Source organism: Balaenoptera borealis, assembly GCF_965194805.1.
Source record: "Balaenoptera borealis genome assembly, chromosome: 9".
NCBI lineage: Eukaryota > Metazoa > Chordata > Mammalia > Artiodactyla > Balaenopteridae > Balaenoptera > Balaenoptera borealis.
The window spans coordinates 3,426,352-3,446,392 of NC_138873.1; the positions used below are offsets into that span (position 1 = coordinate 3,426,352).

At 51.4% G+C, this 20,041-nt stretch overlaps 1 protein-coding gene across 1 annotated transcript in view; it reads left to right on the forward strand.

Annotated features, from left to right (window-relative positions):
* Positions 1-1,230: 1,230 nt before the first annotated feature.
* PDE10A (phosphodiesterase 10A) overlaps positions 1,231-20,041 on the forward strand; it is a 299,172-nt gene continuing 280,361 nt past the window's right edge. The window contains 3 exon segments of the mRNA XM_082404536.1: positions 1,231-3,324; positions 3,327-3,422; positions 3,425-3,760. Coding sequence (XP_082260662.1) covers positions 2,883-3,324; positions 3,327-3,422; positions 3,425-3,760 — 874 coding nt within the window. The 5' untranslated portion in view covers positions 1,231-2,882.

Below are 20,041 nucleotides of genomic sequence, written 5' to 3' on the forward strand. Positions count from 1 at the left end.
TTTTGGCACCTTTCCTGGTGTTAGTCGCCCTCTTAGTATTCTTTTAGTTTTTATTCTTTGCAGTGCGGGCTGGCATTTCTTCAACCGAGAATGAGGAAGATGGTTCATTTCGCAGAGGGTGCACAGTCGTGGTGTGACCTGCCATTGCTCTTCTTTTGCTGGAGTTACAGCTAATAATTTCAGTTGTGCTTAAACTGTGTTGTAATCTGATAACATTCTGACATATAGCTAAATTGCTAATTTTATGGGGGCTATCAGAATGCAGAGTGCACTTAACTGTGAGCCAGCGTGTTTATTCCTAAAAGGCTTGGAGTAACAAATGTTTAGTGACAGTCTTCTCCTTCTCCTGATATATCATCACTAAGGAAGCTCAAAGCGAAGGAAAAGAATCCGCAAGAAACACATTCTACAGGTGTTGCCACACCTGAACACAGGGGTGAGTGACACCGCCTTTATGTCTATGTGTTCGTAATTTACATCTTGACTACACAATATTTCATGAAGAAAGGAACTGTGGCTGGGCGCCTGTTAGACTTGTATTAACAGAAATGGACTCCAGCATTAAGTAGGGAGAACACTTAACAGATAGATGTAACCGATAATCAGTAAACTCCTCATCGTGTTTCTTTTCCGTTGTCAGGCTTTGTCGTTTTTAATTTGTCCAGGAAATGTGTGCCTTCCAGCAATCATTTGGAGAAAAGAAGGAAGAAAAATAGAAAGAGGTTGATTCCAGAAAAGGGTTACTGAAAATTCTAAAGTTTGCGTCCTGGTTTAACAAAGACCCGGAGAACAAATATTTGACGTTTTCCATCCCGCGCCCTGCACTCCGCGCTCCCACGGCTTAATTCAAGTTAAAGGCAAATTTTCTTGTAACAGGAAAGTCACTTTAATGACTCCAGAAAGGCAACTAAAGAAACTTAAACGACAAGTAGAAACATTTTGCCTGTAAAAGAACGAACAGTAAACACTCCAAGGAGAAACGCGTCCTCCCCAAACCTGCGGGCAGCCCAGGACACCCTCCCCGCGGGGCCGAGCGCTCAGCCCGCGCGAATTGCCGACTCTCAGGAAAGTTAACAGGTGTCAGAGCTGCGCGGCCCAGAAACGTCAGCCTGGAGGCTGCAGCAGCAGACCAGGCAGCACGGCTCGGTCGTTGTCGTTTTTTCTTCGCCGGAAAAAAAAAATGCAAATGCAACGGACAAAATCCCCCCTCAGTAAGGTAAGACCCACCAGAATCTTCTGCTTCTTCCGCAAAGTTAAGAATTCCGATCCAGTGAGTGCCAGGGTCGGCGCGCGTTAACAAGCGACGGTCCGAGTCCGCCCCGCAGTCGCGGAAACGCCCGGGTACTTTGGAGAGGGGGGGGAGCCGCACAGCCTCCCAGGCGCCCCACCGGCCCAGTTTGGTGCAAATACCAGTATGCCCTTTTCCACTGTGGGTGTCTGGATGGGAGTGAGGAAAAGCAGACTAGGGAAGAATCTGGAGTACGTTTCAAGATAAAAACACCAGAGAACTGGCCGGAGGGAAGAAACAGTTGAGAGCGAGAAAAGACCCCCCAGGCCAAGCGCACGGTGGGGGCCCCGGGCCCTGCGTCACCGGAGCGGCTGCAGCGCCGCGCACACCTGGCGCCCAAGGGACCGCCGTGACCTTCGCGGAAGCTGGGCATCGGCGCGCGTGCTGCCGTCTTGGGAAGGTGACCCAGCCCGGGGAGTCTGGACAGCCCGTCCCACCGTGGGTCAGCAGGCCCGCCGCCCCGGCTCAGACCCGGAGCGCTGCGGCGGCCCCGCTGCGCGCGCCTGCCGGACACCGACACCAGCGCATCCGTGCGCGCAGCGCTCCAACTTTCCTAACTTCTGGCGGCCGCTCCTGGTTCTGAGCGCCCATTGGGCGGCACAGTTCTCTTCAGTAGCAACCGTATGGATTGGGGCTGGGGAAGGAGAGACGGGCCGTCGTCCAAGAAAGCCAAAGGTGCGGACGCGGTCCTCTAGGCTTTGGAGTGATGGTCTCCTAGTTTTTCACTAAGGGCAGCCATAGTTTGCCCTTTCCATTTCTCTAACGTGGCCGGGGCAAACTGGGTTGTGCACACAAAGTTCGTTATAAAGTGAGTATTGGAAAGGGAGTACTGGGAACGAACCAGGTTTCTAAACCTTAGATTACTGGAAACAGTATGCCTTGAAGGGAACTCCAACCAAATGTCTGAGTTTGCACTCTCCTGGGAGCTCTGAGCACAGCGCAGCTGGAGCTGCTGGCCCGCCATCAGTAGGGCTCCCGGGCTCGGGCACGGAGCAGGCCGACGTGGCTCGCCCAGCAGTGCACAGCTGGGGCGGCAGCAGGGCGGCGGGTACCGAATGCGCAACACTAGGATGTGAGAACGCCTCGCAGAGACGCAGCGTTTCTCGGCCCTCCCTCCCGGGCTTGGGGCGCCCTGTTAGCACAGGGCCGCCGGGGTGCGGGGCCTGGCGCGGTGAGGCCGAGAAGCTGCGGGGCGCGCTACGGCGGCGCGGGCGGTGGCGGCGTGGGGAGCGCCGGCTCCGCCAGTGGGCGTCTTCTGCAGCCGCTGCCGCTTCCACGGGCAGCGGCACTGCGGCGCTTCTCTCCGCTGTTTTCGAGCAGTCGCGGAGGCTCCGCCAGCGGAGCGCGCGCACACCACGCCACGCTTGCTCCGCAGCCCCTCGCCCCGGCCGGGAGCACGCCCCAGGCCCTCCCACACCCGGCGCGGAACACGACGTGAAGACCGGGCCGAGAGGGAGAGAAGGGCTAGATTGACAGTCGGGCCGAGTGGCCCCGGAGGGCTGGTTCTGAGGGGGCGGAGCCCGCCGAGTCCCGGCCCGCCGCGCGCCCCTCCGGCCCGCGGCCGGCCCCCACCGGCGGCCCGAGGAGGAGGGCCATGGCCGACCCCGTGGAGCCGCTCGTTCCCCGCCCCCAGGCCCCCCTGCCCGCGGCCGGGAACGAGCCCGGCCCCGGCAAACTACGCCCGGAGCCCGGGGGCAGCGCAGCCGGCGGGGGGAGCGCGGCGGTCCAGGGCCCGGCCCCCGAGGAGCCTGGTCGCAGCCGGGCCGAGCGCGCCGTGCCCCCGCGCCCTCCCCCCTCGTCCGCAGGCCGCGCCAGCCCCGCGGGGGGCCCCGCCGCCCTGCCTGCGCGCGGCGGCTGGGTCGCAGCCCGCGCTCCCTCCGCGCTCGCCTTCTCCTCCCCTGTCCGCTCCTCCACTCCATCTTCCTTTTACTTCTGGCCGCCGCCCCCTCCGCCCCCTCCGCCCCCTCCTTCTCCTCTCCCCTCCTCATCTGCCTTTCACTTCCCCGTGCGTCTCCCAGGAAGGGAGGGCGCGGCGGCGGCGGCGGCGGCGGCGATGCTGGCGGAGGAGGAGGAGGAGGACAAGAGGCAGCTCCCTTGAGCGTCCCCCCCAGCAGTAGTCACCGCGGCGGCGGCGGCGGCGGCTCTTCCTCTCCCCTGCGCTCCAGGGCTTGCTGCTGCCAGCTCGCGCCGGGCCCCGGCCGCCGCCGCCGCCGCCCCGGCTCCCGCTCGGCCCGGCGGTCCTCCGCGCGGGCTCCCACGGCTTCCCGGGCGCCGGCGGGGGCTGCCCCGGCCCCGGCCCCGGCCCCGGTCCCAGCCTCGGCGGCGGCGGCGGCCGAACTCCGCGGTGGCCGCGAGGCGCCGGCGCCGCCCTCGTCGCCGCGTCCTCGCTGCTTTTCGGTGCCGACATGGAAGATGGACCTTCTAATAATGCGAGCTGCTTCCGAAGGCTGACGGAGTGTTTCCTGAGCCCCAGTAAGTGCCTGGCTCCACCTTCCCCGCGGTGGGCGGCCGGCAGGGTGCGTGTGCCCAGGGAGTTTGGCGGCCAGCGGGCTTCTCTGGAGGGGCGGGGGGCTCGGCCAGCGGCGGGACACCGGCGTTTCCCAGGCTCCGCGTGCGTGCGGGGGAAGGGTGAGCGGGAGAGCGGCGGGAGGCCAGCGTTAAAACAGGACCTGCTGCCCGCCTCGGGGTCCCGGTGCTGTTTCTGGCCACACTTGCCCTGCACGTCTTTATACTCTCAACTCTGTGATCACTGACGCCAGGCTCGTCTCTTTAGCCTGCGGCCACTAGGCTGGAGTCGAGGCGCTTCTTTCCGCGTGGGGTCCCGCCCGCTGCGTCCCCAGGCTAGGGGAGGGCAGGCCAGGGTCCCGGGACCCCGCGCTCCCAAGCGTGAAGGCGCTCGCGGTTCCCCGGCTGGGTGTCGGCGCCTGGCCGCTGTACCCCCGGACCCCGCAGTGACCCTGTTCCAGAGCGTGGACTAGCCGCGTGGAAGTGGGTGCGCCTCCGCCGAGAGTCCACTTTCTCTAGATCCTGGGGGTTAGCTGGTGGTCGGGTTGGCCAGGGGAAGGACAATGGGGCGCTAGGGTGGAGGAGAAAGGTGCCGCCGGTTCGGACCCCCCGCCCCCCGCCCCGGGATCACGGCCACTCCGCCTCCCCAGCCCCGGGATCGGGGCTGAGAGCGCGCGGGAGCAGGGGTGGCAGAAGGCGTGTCACGGGGGAGGGGGACGGGACTGAGCAGAATCGTCAAGGCAGGTATTTGCTAGAAGGCAGGAGGCGGGAGATGTTAAGGGAAGAGGCGCCGGGTGCACAGAGGAGGGGGTCTCCGTTGTCTTGGATGGAGGGCGAGCGAGGTGAGGACCGGAGACCTGGGGCGGGGCGGGGAGGGAGGTCGCGCCCGCGGAACACCGGGCGACTCCGGCGCCAGCCGGGGCGGGCGCGGCCCCTCGAGGCCCTGGGCGCGGGGCTCCGGCGCCACCGTCCACCGCGTGCGCACCCGAGCCTTTGTCTGCTTCTCGCCGGGGAACCGCGTTTCCGCGGCGCCTTCTCCAGGCAGACTCTTCCAGGGTTGCTGTTGCGGCTTCCGTCTCCCATCTGCCGCTCACTCCGCAGTCCCGGCCGGCCCGCGCCTCCTGGGTACCCGGGGTCTAACCCCTCCTCGCGGCCGGAACTTGTCTGGGCTCACCGCCCGCAGGGCGCCTTTGGGGTGCAGCCCCTGGGCGTGCGAGCGTGTACGGTGCGGCCCGGCAACCCCCCACCCCCTCCCCGCCCAGCCCCGCCCCGCCCCGAGATCCCGCCTCCCTGGCGAGGTTCAGTCCGAGGGGGCCGCGTGGTCCAGCGGCCTCTCGCTTGCTTGCTGGCTGTCTGGAGCCGCTGGCGGCTGTCTCTGCTCATATTTGCCGGTGGACCTGATAGGACATCGGGGCGTGGGCCCTGGGCTCGCAGCTGACCCCTCCATCCCGTAGCCTCCCGTAGTCTGACCCGCACAGCAACTCCCAGGAGTCTGCTTCCCTCGGGCCCCACCTGCGGGTGTTGATTAATTCAGAATGTTGCGGTTCAGGAAGGACATGGTCTGGGCAGGAGTGGCCTCGCCAGCTGCCCTTGGATGTGTTAGGAATGGACATTTTTACTCGCTGAAACAGAGCCTGGTGGCCGTGAACTGAATGAAGGTTGCGGGAGAGGACGGAGCTCCCGACCAGCTCTGACTTGTGTTGGGTTAGTCTGGGGCCTAGAATTGGGGCTCCTGTCTGCCCGCCTCCTCCTGCACTAGTGATTTCCTTCTGTAAAAAATAAACATCTACTCTTTACAGCCGGCAGCTGGTGGGGTGGCAGGAGTGAGGGTGCGGGTCAGAGGCTGCCACATCTCGCATAGGAACGTTTTGGGAAGAACGCTGTGCTGGGGAGACCAGCTGTGCAGGGGTTGTCCTAAAACGAAGTTTCTGTTTGTGTGTTGTTACTGCTGTTTGTCTCGGGTGGGGCAGGTTGTGAGGGATACTGGGGAGAAGAATGAAGATGAACAGCTCAGGTGGGATGGAGATGTCCTAGGGGAATCCCTAGCAGGTTTTCCTTTTGGAAAGACAGAGGACCCGGAGAAGAGGGCCATCTGACCGCGCTGCCCGCCCCCCTCACCCCCGTGGGAAGTTCCCACAGGGAGAAGCCCAGTGACAATAGACTCAGGAGTTGTTGGGTTTTTCTGTTTGTCTTTTTCTCTAACCAAGTCAGTGAGAGGTAGCTTGGGGTTTGAATAGGAACCAGAATCTTCTTTGGGACGTTACCTAAGGTAGTAAATACTAAGGTTCTTTTAAGCAAAATCTATTATTAGACCCACGTCACTGCAAAAGTGGAAAAAGGCTAGATGGCGACTTTAAGGACCATTGCCAGTTTCTGCTCTGACACTGTATCCTTCACGTTGGGGGACTGTTTCTGTCTGTTGCTGCGTGACAAGCCACGTTTGTGTGAATGGCTGAAGTACCTGAAGCTTGGCCGACTTTTTTGATATTTGTCAATAAAAATGAGTCTTTTTGAGAAAACTTTGGAATTCTATAAGAATGGAAGAACGCCCCAAGTGTATACAGATGTGTCGTGATTGGTGCATGTTTATTCCCTTTTTTTCCGTTCAGTTTGATCTCCTCTAGGTCTAACGAGCAAGTTTTCATGTAAAGGCTGCTGTGTCCAACTGTTGTTTGTAGGAATGCCTGCTTTTTATCATCATCAAAAAGCAAATTGTGTTTTAAAAGTATAATATCCTAGTTCCATTCCTGTCCACTTTGGCTCTGCATTTTGGCTCACACAGATTCACTGGTTCGCTCAGTAACGCACGGAGCAAACACTTACTAAGAGCTACTGCCACTTGCCAGGCGCTGCCCTAGCCGGGCTGCGGTCCAAGAGGATGTCACCCACCAGGAGAAGAGAGCTCCTAAAAGCAGGTGCAGCATTGACGCCCAGTGCTAGAAGGGTCAGTGGTCACTCTACATCCCTATCAGGGTGTTGCTGACTTCACCTTTCATTGCTGACCTCTGAGGTTGTCCTCAGGCACTGGGCTCGAGCACTTTGCTGCTCGGAGAGTTGATGCTGGTTGGAATAGAAAGCAGTCCCCGTGCAGGGAGAGCCCAAATCCTCCCAGAGCGAACTGAGAAGTCCACTTGGCAGCGGGTGTGTGTGTGTGTGTGTGTGTGTGTGTGTGTGTGGTGTGTGTGTGTGTGTGTACACATGCACATACACACAGGAAAGGAAAGCCAAGAAGTCGTGCTTCGATAGGCCTGTAGGAGTTGCATTCAGTCTTCCGGAGGAAAGAGCTTACCTTGAGTACACTTGGTGCCGTGGCGGGAATTGCAGGAAATATACCTGGGGGGCAAGGACTTTACCAGTCGAGTCGGGAACCCTGCCTTAAAGACATCCAGAAGTTAAAGGAGGGTCATTGTCTTTCTCTCCCTCTCATGAATGCTCCCACCGCTCTGCTACTGTAGGTTTCACCAGTTGGCTGCTCCGAATGATGCAGAGTGCTGTAGAAGAGAAAACTGTTGGTCAATGAGAGATCAGAGACAGCAAGAAAAAGGAGCTGGGAAAGATTTGTTAGTGCAGGTGGCAAATCTTCAATACTTCTTCACACAATTTGTGTATTTCTCAAATATTCCAAACAGGAAATGTGTATGTGTCTAGGAATCCTAGACTTTAAATATACTCCGCATCCATCACTGACCACTCTTGCTCTGTTTCTTGAGACTTAAGATACTGTGTGGCCAACACTTGAGCAAACTGAGATAAATATGATCCCTTTTAAGAGCAAATGTGTCTACCGCATAGAAGCTACACTGGACTTCACGTTGAACCTGTTTTTATGGACCTGTTGAGACTGGGACTGCAGAGGGGTGCAAGGCCAACAAGACAGCAACCAAACTGTGTATAACTCAATGAATAGCCAACTAACAGGTAATTATTGAGGACCTATTCAGTGCACATCATTTTAGGGAGATGCAAATGATAAGAACTAGTCCCTCAAAGGACCTGGAATATAGATAGGATACCTACCAAGATAACCAGCAAAGGAAGGCTGGGAACTCTTGCTGCCAGGCCAGGGTGCAGGTCATGAAACGGCCAGGCGTAGTGGAGGTGCCTACGTCTGTTTTGGCTGGAGTAATCAGGGCTTAAATCCAAAGGGCAAACTGTTTAAACCGGGTGGAACTATTTAGATTCATTAATTTTAATTTCGTGAAATTCCTCTTTTAATTTCAAAAAGCTTCCATGAACAAAGATAATCCCTAAAAATTTAAATGACCAATGGTGGAGACAGTAGAAGATGGTGTCTTCTACAGTGTCAACCTGATATATTAACTTTAGGTAATTTCTGCATCTAAAACTTTTTCTACCCCATTAAGAAAAATGAATGCGGTACGATAGATAAATTAGTGATGGTAACGTAGCATGGTGACTGTAGTTATTAAGACTGTACCGCATATTTGAAAGTGGCTAGGAGAGTAGATCTTAACAGTCCTCATCACACACACACACACACACACACACACACACACACACACAAAATGCAGTGTGCTAGATGATTACGATATTTCGTTTACGATAAAGCAGGTTAAACTTGGTGTGGTGAACATTTTACCAGTTAATACATTGTTAGTTTTTGTTTGTTTAAAAACAGCTCATGAGGTCCGAGAAGGAAAGAAACTATAATTTTCGTGAGAAAGGAATATTTCTGTCTTAAAAGGAGAACTCTTAGTTTTAATTCAAAACATTTTAATTTCCTTTTAAAATGTAAATCAGTCCCCTTCAGCTGATCTAAGTCTGTCTAAGGGAAAACTCCACAGCGATAGAATCGCTCAAATCTTACAAAGGAAGCAGAGGACGCCTAGCACTCTGATTTTATTTGTAGCATTTACCACTTTCTGGAATTCTTGTGCTCATTTACTGGCCTACTTGTTTACTGCCTGTCTTCCCTGTGCAGAAGGCAAGCTTGGTGCCAGCCTGAGGGCAGGGGCTTGTCTTACTTGCTTACATCCCTGAGCCTGGAAAGGTGGCGGACACATATATGGAAGGAGGTCAGATATTTGTGTTGAAAATTCAGAGGTGAACGGAAACGAACAACAACGTGATGTCCGCCTTCAAGGAACTCGGAAGTTGAAGGCCACTCATCGAAAGCGTCCTTGGCCTTGGCCCTTGTCCTGAGGAGCCAGGATTCCACCGTGGGTGAGAAAGAGCCACTGTGGTCAGAGCGCACGGCTGAGCACAGAGACGAGCCAGCTGACAAGCAGGTTCCCGGGGGAGGCCGTGCGGACGCTCTGGGACCCAGAGCTGAGCCCCGTCTCCTCCGAGGGCCCCAGAAAGGTTCCAGAGGAGCTGGGCTGGGGCTCGCGGTGGAGGGTGCTTCCAGCCAGGGCTGGGCGGGGCCGGGTTCTGGGGAAAGCCTTTCTGGCCAGGGGAGGCACGTCGGAGGCTGCTGTCAGGAGGCAGGTGGGGCGAGGCCTGGGGAGGGAGGCTGGCGAGGCTGAGAGGATTCTTCTGGACCAGCGCCGAGGGCCTCACAGTTATCCTTTGAGGGACCCTACAGAAGAGGGAAGGTAGGAAGGCAGGAAGCCCACCTTCCGTGGTGGAGCTGGGCTCGTGGGCGATGCAGACAGAGGGCTCGGGTCTGTGGCGGGCACGGCCGGTGAGAAGAGGCGGGCCTGAGCCAGGCAGGCAGCACGTGAAAGGCAGCCCGAGGCAGGGAGGATGGCAGCCATCGCTGACAGGGCGGGCGGCCGGGTGAGGCGAGGGCAGAGGGCCGCTCGGGTCCTGACGGGAGGCTTGGGCTGCGTGTGGTGTCCTGAGAAAAGAGGGGCTGGCACTGAGCCCCTCCTCTGGGCCGAGCGTCGTCGGTGCCTACGTGCCATGGTGGAGACGCTGAGCAATCAGGCATACAAACCAAAAGTGTCAACCGTCAGGAAGATCAAGTGCCGTAAGAGTTGGCAGGTTTGAGCGGTCTGTGAGGGTCTCTCTGGGTAGAGGAGGTTAAACTGCAGATGTTAGAGAAAGAGCGCCCCAGGCCGAGGGAGACCCCCGGAACCGAGCGAGGGCCTCGATGCTGGGGCTCTGAGCCCAGGGGAACACCGTGCCGGTGGAACGAAGACCACGAGGCACACGGGCCAGGTTAGGGCTTTGGAAAATTTGCATCTTACTCCCCGTGCAAGGGGCAGGTCCTGGAAGGTTCTAAGCAGTTGTGATCTCAGAAGTTCATTCTGGCTGCAGTTTGGTGAGTGAATCTAGGGTCTGCAGGGGAAACGGAGGACCCGAAGGCCACCACGGTAGCCAGGACAAGAGACATGGGTGGCTTGGACTAGGGCGATGGCGACAGAAGTGGAATCCGTCGAACCCCGTACCTTCAGGAGGTGTTAGAACACGTCAGACGAGCGGGCGGGTCGGCTACTTGGAAAAAGGGGGAGCGAGGACCAAGAATAGGGCCCAGGGCTTTAGCTGGAGCACAGGCCGCAAGGTGGAACTGTGCCCAGCGGGGGGAGCTGGCACGGGGGCGGCTAGGGACCAGGCGTCCTGTTGGGCTGTGTTGAGTCTGAGATGCCTGCTGCGCAGTTTAGTGGAGATGGTAAGAAGGCAGGTGGGTAAGTAAGTCTGGAAATCAGAGGGTTGATGGACCAAGCCCGGAGAATAAAGACTATAGTCATGGTGTCTAAAACCCTGGGGCCGTGTGCCCCCCACCGAGAGTGGGCAGATGCTTTGCGTGACCGGGAGGGCTTTGATGGAGTCGGCTAAGGAGCGGGCGTGTGGTGCGGTGTAGGTGCTCCCCCAGTCTGCTGAGTGACAGGAGGGCTCTGGAACCCTGCGGAGGGAACTGATGAGGTGTGTGACTCTGCAGGTGGGCGTTGAAGCCATGGCGCTGAATGGGAACCTGAAATAAACAGTGGGAGTGAGGAGAGGGCAGGAGTCAGAGCTGACAGAAGGGAAGGCGCCGTGGAAGCCCTGAGAAGGGGTGGTGCGAGAGCGAGGAGGTGAAACGGGCCGGAACGACCGTGTTGTGGAATTTGGAAGAAGAACCTCGAGGCAGAGGCAGCTGGGGCGCCACCAGCGACCTCTGTCCAGGGCTTCCGAGTGGAGTGGCGGAGGCGGAGAGCCACCTTCAGGGGCTGAGGAGTCGGTGGGGACTCACTCAGGCGCTTTAGTCCTCAGAGGAGGGAAGGGGAGACGTCGCCCCGTATCTACAGGGAGAGAAGAGCTGGCTTTTCCCCACGTAGGACTGGCTGGAGAGTGTTTATTTGTTGAGGAAAAGGAGTTTGAAGAGTAGGAAAAAAGAGAACAGAGCAGAACCTTAGAGAAGCTGGGAGCAATGGAACGTAGTGGGCACGAGAGGGCTTGGGACAGCAAGGGGACCTTGTCCTCGGAGAGAATGGTGGGAAGAGCGGGTGTGGGTGCTGAGAAGGGTTTGGGTGGAGAGAGGGAACGGGAAGAATTAACAGCGCCTTCACAAGATCCTCTCTTCCCATTTCCCTGACTGGACAACCTTGCGGGCACGTGGGGGTGATCGGAGTAGGAGGGCCAGCCCCGAGGAAGACGAGCTGCCCGGGGCCACGCAGGAGTCAAGAGTACGGTCGCAGGTCCTGCCCAGGCTGGAGAGGACGGACTCGTGACTGGATGGTTAGCTGAGGGATGGGAATGACGGACAACTTTTTAGAAGGGAACTTATATGATTGAAGGGACAGTTGAGGAAGACTTGTCCATCCGTGGTATGTAGAGAGGCTTGCGTGAGAGCAAGCGATACAGAGCCCGTGCACACACACTTCTGCATTTAAAGAGTACGCGGAACACTTGTAAGCTCTCCGTACACATCTTGGTGAAAAGGGCCCAGTGGGATGAAATTTGAGAGGCGTCTTGAGGGAGAAAGAGTGTTTCGTATGTGGAGCTGAGCAAGGCCCTGGACAGAGGCAGGAGGGTAGGAACGTACAGTCGGAATCCAGGAAACAGGAAGTGGGATGATTGGATGGTGGTGAGGGCTTCACGCAGAAGAGACGGAAAGGTGGAGCTGGTAGGACGGAGCAAGGAAAGACTGTCAGGTCCTCCCCTGGAGGCCATTCGAAAGTCTCACTGGGGAAGGCGTGGGAGGTGCCGAGGTACGCAGTGTTATCAGATGACGTAGCACGCAGATGTTTATCGAGGGTCTGCCGTGTACCAGTTGCGGTCGTAATCACCAGTAATGGATATGTCCAGACCCATCCTTGCCTTCAAGGAGGGATGCGGACAGGATAAAAGGCCGTCTCGGACAACTGATGGAGGCGTGCATAGGCGTGAAGAACACTCTTTAATGGCATCCATTGCCCACTGTCCACAGGGCCATTTGCTTGACATCCTGAGCTTCTGGCCCAGGTCACGCCGTCTCCTGCGACAGGGCTTCCTCCCCGATGCCAGCTGCGGGGACCCCTGGAATCCCGCCCTGCCCCCCAGCTTGCTCACCGGCCCCGTCTGTGTCTCCCTAATGCCTGGCGCTTGTAGGCGCCCACGCTTGCGTGTGCTCCGTGAGGGCAGGCAGCATGTTTTCTTCTTTTTCTTAACCTCAGGGCCTAGCACAGTGCAAAGCACAGCAAGTCTAATGCATAAGTAAGTGAAGGTGTTTAAACGGGAGAAAACGATCAAAGTGGTCCTTTAAAAATGTTAGTTTTTGCAAAGGAAGGGAATAATAAAATAAGTAATGTGGTTGATAAATTTTGCTAGCATAACTTGAAATTCCACTTGATTCTTTTTTCTTTTTCATGTGATCCAAATACACTGTTTGGCACCAATGACCAGGGCTTCTGAGTTACGGAGGGCACAGCATGTTTGTCCGCCTGAGCTGCTGGATGGGGAGCTCCAGGGGCGGCACCAGGAGACGATAGGAGGAGTGGGGCATAAGTGTGTAGAGCATTTTGGACGCCTCAGCTTTAGTTCCTGAGGTGGTGATAAAGAGCTTTTTACTTTGACAAAAACATTTTCTACACGAGGAAAGAGAAAGTGTTGCTTATGAAGTGCTGAAACAATGCCATGTGTTTGGATGTGATGAATTATTTAAAAGAATAAGCATATTTGGACTTGTAAGTTGGTAACTACTCTGTAAGAAGCAATTTTGCATGAAGAGCAGGTCACTGCTGGAGCAAAGCATCATGGGTGTATGGTATTCAAGTTGTACTTCTCTGTGCGTGACGTAATTGTGTGCTTCTGTTTTGGAGTTTTAGCAGCTTCCAAAATAAACATCTTAAATGATATCCAGAAGGGCTTGATTACTATGGTTTTCTAGATTTGGTAATTATATATTTATCTTTGCTATTAGGATTACATACATTTTCACATTTTCTTTTTCTCCCAGGACCAGAAGTTTACTTTGAAAAACATTCTTGTGTCCTCAGTCATCACGCCTTTTTAGGATAATACTCTTTGTGTCTCATGATTAAATATGTCATCTAATTATTTTTTTTATAAAACTGCAGTGATTAAAACAATGTGGTACTGGCGTGTGAACAGACAGACCAGTACAACAGAATAGAAAGGCCTTAGAACAGAGCCAGACTCATAAAGGAATTTAGTGTATTTTAAAAGTGTCACCTCATATAGGAGGAGTAGAGATAGACTACTGAATAAATGATTTGGGGACCACTAGGTAGTCATCTGGAAAAAAAATAAAATTAGAGCATACCTTTTACTATACCTCCAGGATAAATTCCATATGGATCATATGTTTAAATATATATTTAAAAATATACCATAGATGCTGGCACAGAAACAGAAATATAGATCAATGGAACAGGATAGAAAGCCCAGAGATAAACCCACGCACATATGGTCACCTTATCTTTGATAAAGGAGGCAAGAATATACAGTGGAGAAAAGACAGCCTCTTCAATAAGTGGTGCTGGGAAAACTGGACAGGTACATGTGAAAGTATGAAATTAGAACACTCCCTAACACCATACACAAAAATAAACTCGAAATGGATTAAAGACCTAAATGTAAGGCCAGACACTATCAAACTCTTAGAGGAAAACATAGGCAGAACACTCTATGACGTAAATCACAGCAAGATCCTTTTTGACCCACCTCCTAGAGAAATGGAAATAAAAACAAAAATAAACAAATGGGACCTAATGAAACTTAAAAGCTTTTGCACAGCAAAGGAAACCATAAACAAGATGAAAAGACAACCCTCAGAATGGGAGAAAATATTTGCAGATGAAGCAGCTGACAAAGGATTAATCTCCAAAATTTATAAGCAGCTCATGCAGCTCAATATCAAAAAAAAAAACCCAGTCCAAAAATGGGCAGAAAACCTAAATAGACATTTCTCCAAAGAAGATATACAGATTGCCAACAAACACATGAAAGAATGCTCAACATCATTAATCATTAGAGAAATGCAAATCAAAACTACAATGAGATATCATCTCACACCGGTTAGAATAGCCATCATCAAAAAAATCTGCAAACAATAAATGCTGGAGAGGGTGTGGAGAAAAGGGAACCCACGTGCACTGTTGGTGGGAATGTAAATTGATAACAGCCACTATGGGGAACAGTATGGAGGTTCCTTAAAAAACTAAAAATAGAACTACCATACGACCCAGCAAGCCCACTACTGGGCATATACCCTGAGAAAACCATAATTCAAAAAGAGTCATGTACCAAAATGTTCATTGCAGCTCTATTTATAATAGCCAGGACATGGAAGCAACCTAAGTGTCCATCAACAGATGAATGGATAAAGAAGATGTGGCACATATATACAATGGAATATTACTCAGCCATAAAAAGAAACGAAATTGAGTCATTTGTAGTGAGGTGGATGGACCTAGAGTCTGTCATACAGAGTGAAGTAAGTCAGAAAGAGAAAAACAAATACCGTATGCTAACACATATATATGGAATCTAAGGAAAAAAAAAAAAGGTCAGAAGAACCTAGGGGCAAGACGGGAATAAAGATGCAGACCTACTAGAGAAAGGACTTGAGGATACGGGGAGGGGAAGGGTAAGCTGGGACAAAGTGAGAGAGTGGCATGGACATATATACACTACCAAACGTAAAATAGATAGCTAGTGGGAAGCAGCCGCATAGCACAGGGAGATCAGCTCTGTGCTTTGTGACCACCTAGAGGGGTGGGATAGGGAGGGTGGGAGGGAGGGAGATGCAAGAGGGAGAGATATGGGAACATACGTATATGTATAACTGATTCACTTCGTTATAAAGCAGAAACTAACTATTGTAAAGCAATTATACTCCAATAAAGATGTTAAAAAAAATAATAAAAAATGTACCATAGAAAGAAGAAAAATGAGGAAATTCCCTTCTAGCCTTGGAGTAGGAAGAGCCTTTAAATGTGACTCAAAATCTGGAAGTAATCAAAGAAAAGATGGAGAAGTGAGTCTACATTAGCAAAAACACCTTTTGATGGCCCTAAATACCATAAGCAAAAATCACAATATATTCCTGCGCCTCTCCCGTGCGGTGACGCCCTCTGCCTTCCTGTGCTGTCTCTATCCTGCTTCCTACAGGACAGTTAGGGCTCCAGCAGCACCAAACTGTTCTTAACCGTCAGCCCTAGAAAAAAACACTAATAGCCCACATCACAGCATAGGGCCAACCTTCCTAACATACGAAGAGCTCCTAGAAATGGTTAAGAAAAAGAACAACCCAATTAAAAATTAGTCGAAGGATATGGACACAAAGATGCTCAACCTCATTCGTGATAAGATAAATGCCATTTCAAGTCACACTGAGGTACCGTTTTCTCCTGTCGGGTGTGCAGAAATTAATAAATTTTATAACACACTATTGGCAATTTTATGAGGAAGCAGGTACTGGCATGCATTCCTGGTGGGAGCATGCACTGGTACAGCCCCGGAAGAGGGCAATTTGGCAGTATCGATCAGTATTAAAGATGCATGTACCCATTGAATCAATAATTCCACTTCTGGGAATTTATCATTCAGATAGACTCACACTTGGGCAAGATGACTTAACAAGGTATTAATATATTGCAGCACTGGTTGAAGAGAACGTTGGAAGAAACCACCTGAAGGCCTACCTGTAGGGGCCTGGCTAAATAAAATCTGTAGCAGTGAAACAAAGGTACTAAAGCTCTTCCAGATACATCGCTATGTGAAGAAAGCAAAATGTAAAGCAATGCACACATGTACACACACAATTTTGTGTTAGAAAGGACAATAAAAGTGTATACCTGTGTGTGTCTGTGTTGCATAAAGAAACGGGGCAGAAACTCAGGGAAGCGCCCACAGCACTTTCTCTGCAGGACTGGTGGAGATGGGGGGCCTGGGAACGAGTTGTAGGGAGACTTCAGTGTATACCTTTTATATTTTTTGATTTTTGAATAACAATTTATTACCCATTCAAAAATTAAATTTAAAAATAAGATTTTACTGAAATGCCGTTTAACTAATTGTAGTCGTCCTACTTTGTGGTTCACGTTATCCTTTTTTTTTTTATTGTCCTCCTATTGAGATCATAGTTGATTTTTCAGCCCCTGAAGTTTGTTCACTTGATTTCTGCCTTTCTCTAGCCTCCCACTTACTTCTCCTACACAAGATCTCAAAATGTCAAACCATGAATATTAAAGAAAAAAGTCACATGCATCAATACCTCTCATACTTACCAACTCCTTTTCTACGTCATGCACAGATTTGAAAATGGAAGAAAAAAAGTCACTTCTATTTTAATGTAATTTCTGACTCTGATAGAGTCTATGGATTCACATTTAAGATATGAACTATTGTTTACACTGTTGGAGAGCTGCCCGGCCAGCTTCATCTGGTAGAAATCACTACATTTTGGCAAGAAACTGAACGTCTTCCCTGTGAAAACGTGGGCTTTACATTTTAGCGCTTCTTAAGTGAGTGGAAATGTAGCCTCCAGTTGTCTTGCAACTTAATAATACCCCTCAACAGGGGCCACAGCAGTTCATTATAATTTATTCTCGTTACAGTGATTGGATTTTTTCCTTTTGAGCAGGGACAGTGTGAACTCATGCATTCATTCCTCAGCAGACACGGGCTGAGCCGCTGTGGGAGCTGCCTGGCCGGACCCGATGAAAGCCTGCCCCTGACCTCAGAGACCTTGCTGTCCAGCAAGGATACTGCCCTCCTTCTGGCTGTGCCTTTGTGGTGGAAACATTCTTTAGATGCTCCCATTTGATCTATTCTCTGATTTTATTTTGGGTTTAAAGTTAATATTCACCATTTCTCTCGGTATCTAAGTGGGTTTCTTTCTAACCTCCTTAGTTATCAACCCTGCTGATTTTCCTGTGTTCTGCTTATAATGTTGACATTTTTCTTTGTCTTATCGCTTAGTATTATTTCCTCCTAGTCCACCCATTGGTTTTATTTTAGCTGCTACTTCCTTCCTAGTTACTGGAGTTTGTGCAAACCCTTTTCTAACCTTAAATGTCAGCCTTCCACTACCCTAACCAAGTTCTCTGACCCACATATTCATGCTTCTGGGGTCTTGACACAGTTAATCCATGCTACACACCCTAGCCTTGGGGATGCAGACATTGCCAGCTTGCACATACTTAAGCCTCTTTCTTGAAGGCACGGTTTTCCCATAGTAGCCAGGTTTTCAGGGAGAGCCCTGATGATTATTGCTCTTTTTTCCTGGAGTGAGGCATGTGGATCAGGTGTGTGTGTGGGGGGCGGAATCCTAGTTCTTTCACTCTGCTGAGGACTGCAGATACTTTCAGAGGATTTTCAGGTCGCTGGGAATGCCTTTATCTTAAAGGTTATTCTTTATTAACATTAATGCTCTAGTTTAATTGCATTTCTCCTAAGATCCTACCATAGCTGTAGAGTTTTGGCACCTATGTGTCTTGTAAGCGTTCTGTTCTTTTTGTCAAAGGGGCCATCGTTAGGAAATTTGTCATTTTTTTTTTCTAAGTGATTTTTGAACTCTTTTTGTTTTGTATTGGTACATTTTTTAATGTCTCCTGGCCAGATTTTCAAGATTCCAGATTATTACGGCTTCTTGTATCTGGGTTATGGTCTGGTGAGAACTACCCCATATTGCTCTTATGGCAAGGTACCAGGGTGTGGGACGACCCAGTCTTTTTGCAGATGTCATTATGAGACAGAGATCTGCCCTGGGGAGGGGGTGTGTGTGGAGAGAGATACAAACAGTTCATACTCTTGTTCATTTTTTCTTTCTTTGTTGATACACTGCTGGCCCTGGTCAGTATTTCCTAGCGCGTTGGGACTGGCGACTTCTCAGTAAGGAGAAGCAGAGGGTCTGAGGTGTTAAGAAATGGGTCTGTGTCGCTGTTTGTTAAGCAGATGCCGAGGACACAGCATAACCCGGTGCTTGTGGAGTTAGGCGAGCCCACGTTGGAGCGAAGACGAGACGAGATGACGTGTTATCCAGTGTTGGCAACGGCGCCTTGAACAGAGTTAGTGCCAGAGCACAGTCGCCCGTCCTCACGCCCCTGGGCTCTGAGCGAACCCCGTGAGACAGGCTTTGCTGGGAGGGAAGCACAGCAGCCCTGCGAGGGCATCATCTGGCGGGGAGATGGTCGAGTGGCAAAGGGAAACGAAGAAAAAGGCTGCCTCGAGCAGCCGATTGGCTGGGAAAGGTGTTTCTTTGTCGTTGCAGGAAGTACGGCTTCTGGAAACACTGATACCAGGAAATGGCTGGAGCCTTAGAGCAATTCCAGTTTCTTGGCAAGGAGTTAAAGGAAAGTGTTGAAAATAAAAGGGAAGAATTTTTGGAAAGAGAAAGAACTGAAAAACAGTGATTGTCATTAGAATTCTTGCATTTAGGGGAATCTATTTTTTGAACGGCTAATATAGTCATTTCCCCCGTTTGTGGAGGTTCTGCAGTTGCAACATCTTTGACCTCCATTTTCTCGTGTCCCTGAACTGTTCACTCTCACTTGGCCTGACTAAAGAGGGACGTTTCTATGGGGCCTCCCTGCTGCTGCAGTTGAGTGGGAAAGTGCAGCAGCCCTGGACGCAGGGACAGGCCTCACGTGAGGCGTGTGCCGGCCCAGGACGCAGCTCCCACGTCTGGGCCTCTATCCAGAGGACAGGATAGATTAGATTTGGTTTGTATGTGTACTGTTTACTTTGCCACTGGCTCTTTATTCACTTCAGACTTTTGTAAGAGTTTTGGTCTATATTCTTAGTTAACTACGTGAATGGTCTTAGTCCTATGTATGTGTTACATTTTTCTTCTGTAATTTAATAGACTCTAACTTGGAGAAAGGTGGGAATGTGCCCATGAACAATTACCTCCTTAAGGGTGAATTTTGAGGCTACACTTGAAACCATTTTAAAAAAACATTCTCCATCTGGTTTACATTTATCTGAAACAAAACTACCAACGAGTTATCTCATTTTCATGTAAAACTTTACAAATAATTTGAGGAATTACACTTTTATCTGTTACGATCTTTTGGAATTCTTTAATACTATGTAGTAGACATGTATATTTAAAAAAATACTGCGTTGGCTTCTGCTTTACCGCAGAGAATAGTTCATAAAAATTAAAAGAAATTCCAGATGGGCGTTCAGCGGTGCAGCCGTGGCAAAGGCTCCTTCCCCATCCTTCTCTTTGGACGGAGACCTGGGTGATCACTCTGTCATGATGCCGAAATCGCTCACCTGTTCATCTGTCTTTCCTTGACACTGTGAGCTCGAGGTTTGCTGTCTTTATATCTCAGATGACCGGCAGAGTCTTCAGTAGGCATCATTCACTAAGTGTGTATTGAATGAGTGAAGGATTTCCAAGAAGCAGGAAGGTGCACTGGAAACCTGTACTTTGGAAAAAAAGTTGGGTTCAGATCTCAGCTCTGCTTAATTTCTGAGCTGAGCTCTGCTTATCTGTAAAATGGGTGGTCAGTACATGTTAGCTTCCCTTCAGTACTTTTCCCCAAAGAAGAAAGAGCAGATCTAAGCCATAACACTTTGGAATTTTCTTGAATTGTAACAAATTTTAGATTTGTAATGTTTTCATTTTGATTTTATGTTAAGTATGAGAGGCTCAGCTTAGTTCTTTTGCATTAAAAGAGACAAGAAAATGCAGAGCAGTTTTCGGAATTCCTTAAAATATTGCCTCTGATTCTTAAAAGAGTCTGTGACTTCGCGGAAAGGTCTGTAAGGAAGCGCCAGGGCTGGGGCTGCAGGGCCCCCACCTGCCGACGGGCTGGTCCTGGGGGCCCGTGTGGCCTCTCCCTGAGAAGACTGACGCAGGGTTCAGGATTTGACCTGAAAACCCAGTGTTTTCCATTGCTGGGTGATTTT